Source organism: Ceratosolen solmsi, unplaced genomic scaffold (genome assembly GCF_000503995.2).
Source record: "Ceratosolen solmsi marchali unplaced genomic scaffold, CerSol_1.0 scaffold30, whole genome shotgun sequence".
NCBI lineage: Eukaryota > Metazoa > Arthropoda > Insecta > Hymenoptera > Agaonidae > Ceratosolen > Ceratosolen solmsi.
Genome location: NW_011948421.1, coordinates 6,152,393 through 6,156,845, shown reverse-complemented (window position 1 = coordinate 6,156,845; position 4,453 = coordinate 6,152,393). Strand labels below are relative to the sequence as shown.

Below are 4,453 nucleotides of genomic sequence, written 5' to 3'. Positions count from 1 at the left end.
GTTTAAACTCCTAAATCGGATAAAAATATTTCATTTTTTATTTTATATTTTAATTTTATACAATTGATAAAATACAATTAAAAAAGGATTTATAAAAAAATATGATAATTTAAAATAATTAAATTTACAAATGTGTAATAAAACTAAATAAATAATATTTGAAATAAAATGGAGAAATATTTGAATAACAACTTAAATGTTTTTAAAATGTGTTTATTATTATTTCTTATATATTTGTATTAAAATATGGAAAAATTAAATATTTATCTGTACTTATGGATTAACATCACTATTATCACAAATTATACACTATATTATATGAAATTATACTTATCCGTGGAAATCAAATCAATTACTTTTCTTTCCATGAAATGTACTAATTTTTAAATACCTTTTAATAAGCAACCAAATGTGAAAAATAAATATTGTCATTTATTGAAATTAAATTCATTAACTATTAATTAATTCTTTTAATAGAATTTATTTAGATCAGTTTTTGTAAATATTATAACTGGTCATCTTTTAGATATGTTACACGGTACTAAAATAAAAAATAAATGACAAATATTTACGTTATGTTTATAATTACACAGTAAATACAAACGAATAATTGTTCGTTATTTAATATCGAAAATTTTCTTTTTTAAAAATGCTCAATATTATTATTGTATATTGTTAAATCAATTATGTTAATTTTCTTTATTTGCTATTCAGTATGTAGAGTAGAATAGAATAGAATAGAATAGAATAGAAGAGAGCTAGAATTTTTGTAATATGAAATACTTTCCAATATTCAAAAATATTGTTTTCCATTATGAACACATGATATATTTTTCTATACGTAAGATAATAAATGTTTATGAATTTCATTAATATATAAGAGAAGTTATTAAAAATTGTTTCATACGAAATATTCTTCGAATATTAGATTAAATATTTAAATTATTTAGAATTAACACTTAAAATTCATATTAATAATATTTCACTAAACTTTATTAAAAAATAATAACAATAATAAATACTAAGATACAAATAATCCAAATTTCTCAACCCAATGAAAAAAATTAAAAATCTTAATTGCTGCTAACAAGCATTATACTATTATGTTTCTATGACTTCATGCCTTAATAAATAAAATTTTGATTTGTTTCTTCATGCCATTTTATTATATATTTTAATAACAAATCTTAAATGAATATTAATTATTATATACAACATTGGATAACTTGATGTTCCGAGTAAAACATTAAATTAAATCAGTTATATTTGATCATATATCATAAAAATATACTACCTATTAAAATTGAATAACTAATTCAAATAATAACTAGAAACTATTTTATTATACTTTTAATAAAATATATCAAAATACACACAAAAATCGTATATCTAATATGATTAATAAAAAACTATAATATTTAAAAATATATAATTTTTTTTGTCTTATTTAATATTAGATTCGGTATTTCTTAACCAAATTTTTAAAGATTTTTTATTTTTAAAGTAATGCTTTAGTGTAAAAACACTCATAATCATAAAAATAATGCCCAAAATTATAAAATACACTGCATACACCAAATACTAAAATATAATAGAAAGATTAATTATATTTAATCTTAATAAATTAGTATTAATGTAAAATATATTTTACTTGGAATCTAATATCTAGAATCAAACTGCTTTTGTTTATTATGATAAATGTTAGTACAGATTGCAATGATAAAGCAAAAAATGTATTTATACCAAATATTAAGCCATAACTGTCTTCAGATAAATGTTGAACAACTTCAAAACTGTGAATAAGCATAATACAAAATATTAAAATAATAGTATTTATACATAAATGAATATGATTATGTACCTCGCTATTGTGATGATTGAATGGTAAATAACTCCAAAACTTATATATACAGTATATAGAATCCATATATTATAACTGATATAAGAAATTAGTAAAATAATACCTTCAATTATAGAAAAAATTGATAATATGGCTTCACCAACCAATGACCAATTTAAATGTAGATTTCCAACCACAAATACAACTAAAGCACCTTTATCAAAATATTTATTTGGTATAAATTAATTACTCTTTCATTTTAATGATAATAAACGAATTTTTTAAATAATTAAGCAATATTTTATACTCAAATATAATATTATTTTAACGAATCACAGAATATCAGAATTAGAATATTTCTTTAACTCTTATATATAACAAAACCATTCACTTTTTTTTATAAAATTATTAAAATGACTATCTGCGATATATCAGTAATATATTATAAATAATTAAATTTTCAAATTTATTTTTTAATTTATTAATTTATTATCTATTTTAAAAGGAAAAGTGTAAATACAGCTTAAAATTCTAAATATTGATACATAGTAGTTTTATACTGTACTGCTTATTAAAAATTATAATAAAAAAATTGAACTATTTTTAATTATTATAAAATTATAAAAATATTTTAAAATGTAACATATTAATTTAGTTATTAAAAAAAATTGTTCTTACTGATAAGTGTATATATGGCTTCAACATAACCATTGTAAATACCATGATATTTACTACTTTGTAATTCTAGAGCATTTTCCCATAATAATTGTATGTACATTATCACCTGTAAATAGCCACAAGTTGCAAAAGCCCACCAAAGAGACCATTTAATGACATGCGTATTAGTATAAGCTTTTACAAAATCTTCCCAAAGTAAGTAATAAGCAAGCTTGACTTTAATAAGGAACGATCCTGTTTCTTCACTTGAAGTTTTGCATAAAGAAGTAGATAGTGAGTTACTCCTCTCTTTACTTTGTAATGAAGTTACTGTTTTTGTACTTAAATCATTTACTCGATGAAAATACATTGATTGATTAACTGATGGTAATAAACAAGCCCATACAGTTGCTATACTAAGAGCTAAATAAATGAAATTTTATGATCTCCATTTTAAATAATAAAAAGTATTTGAAAATTGAAAATTTTTAAAATTAATTTGCAAAATATTAATTCTGCAAATACTTAATTTTCAAAAGTTATTTAAGATTAAATTAAGTAAGTATATAAAAAATGATTCAATCATTATTCATATCATATTATTCATATTATTCTATCATTATTTAAATCATAATTTAAAAACTTTAATTTAGTGCAACAAAATTAATATTTAACTAATGTTTGAAAAAAATTGTTGAAATAAATTTACATGTTATTGTTATATAATTTAGTTGTTCATAATCTAAAATTTCCAAAGATGTTGTTACTTGTGCAACTATACCAGCTGTAAAACGACCTAGAAGATAAGCAACTTTAGTATGACTTGTTACTTGTTGGTAATGTTGCTTATTGACTTTAGCATATATGTAAGTATAATATGCTACTTCTGTTGATAATAGTAACCCATAAAGAAATTCCACTATTTGCACATGAGCTATTGTTGTTGCAAATCTTAAAATTACATATGCAATTGTTCCAGAAAAACCACATAATATAATGACAAATTTATATCTAATCAAATCTGTTAATAAAAAAACCAATATTAAAGTTGCAAAATTAGAATATGTTCCAATAGGGTAAATTTCTTGATTAATCTGTAACAATTTTATATTTTAAATATATTAAACTTATTAATATTCGATAATGAAATATTATATTAATTTTTTAATTTTAATAAAAATTTTAATTTACTTGATCTTGTGTAAAATTTTTCCAAGAACCACATAGATAATTTGTAATAAATGATTCACTAGGACGAAATTCTTTTAAAAATCCAAAGATACATAGTATCAATGAAATCATTGACCACTTCATAATTAATTTCTTTATTTAATCAGTATTTTTTTAATGTTTTAAATTAATTTTGATCGAGATATATAAATACTATACTTAATAAAATTATACTAAAATATAGCTTGATAAAAAATTGGTAAATAACTATAACTTATAAATAAATATAATATTTTGAAATATCATTCAAAATTAAATCTTTCATTCATATCAAAATAACTATTAAATAATAATTGATTCTGAGTAAGATTCATCAAATTTTATTCATGTTAATATGTATAATTAATATTAAACAATAAATACATAAATAAACATGTTAAATAAACATGTGAACCTGAAATTTATAAAAATTAAAATTACATTAATATGTATTATCACCAATTACGTAATCATTTTGTAAGGTTATAAGATTCAAATTAAATTAAGCAATTGTTAGAAAAATAATATTTATATTTATATTAATTATAAATATTTATACAATTGTATGATTTGTCAACATGAGCATTAATTAGTATTAAAATGACTAATTACATGTTTATTAAATGTTTTACTGGAGATTATATTTTCTATTACAATTTACGTAATTAAAAAGTGCACACCATTGCATTTAAAGTCTTATTATCTTTAATATCACATGATTTTATCGATTTTTTATTCATTTTTTGG

At 19.4% G+C, this 4,453-nt stretch overlaps 1 protein-coding gene across 1 annotated transcript; it reads right to left on the bottom strand.

Annotated features, from left to right (window-relative positions):
• Positions 1–1,443: 1,443 nt before the first annotated feature.
• LOC105361673 (thiamine transporter 1) lies at positions 1,444–3,811 on the bottom strand. Its single transcript, XM_011498924.1, has 6 exons — positions 3,689–3,811; positions 3,207–3,591; positions 2,519–2,920; positions 1,862–2,054; positions 1,652–1,793; positions 1,444–1,581 (listed from the first exon to the last, which is right to left on the bottom strand). Exons 1-6 carry the CDS (start codon positions 3,809–3,811, stop codon positions 1,444–1,446), a joined length of 1,383 nt encoding a protein of 460 aa, XP_011497226.1.
• Positions 3,812–4,453: the final 642 nt, after the last annotated feature.

Bases quoted from the DNA above. Each gene is read 5' to 3' on its own strand.
- LOC105361673 (XM_011498924.1), bottom strand. From the start codon at position 3,811: ATGAAGTGGTCAATGATTTCATTGATACTATGTATCTTTGGATTTTTA. The intron at 2,921-3,206 runs GTAAATTTATTT...TCATTTATTTAG, and splicing joins AAATTATATAACAATAACAT to CTCTTAGTATAGCAACTGTA. The intron at 1,582-1,651 runs GTAAAATATATT...ATTATATTTTAG, and splicing joins TTCTAGATATTAGATTCCAA to TATTTGGTGTATGCAGTGTA.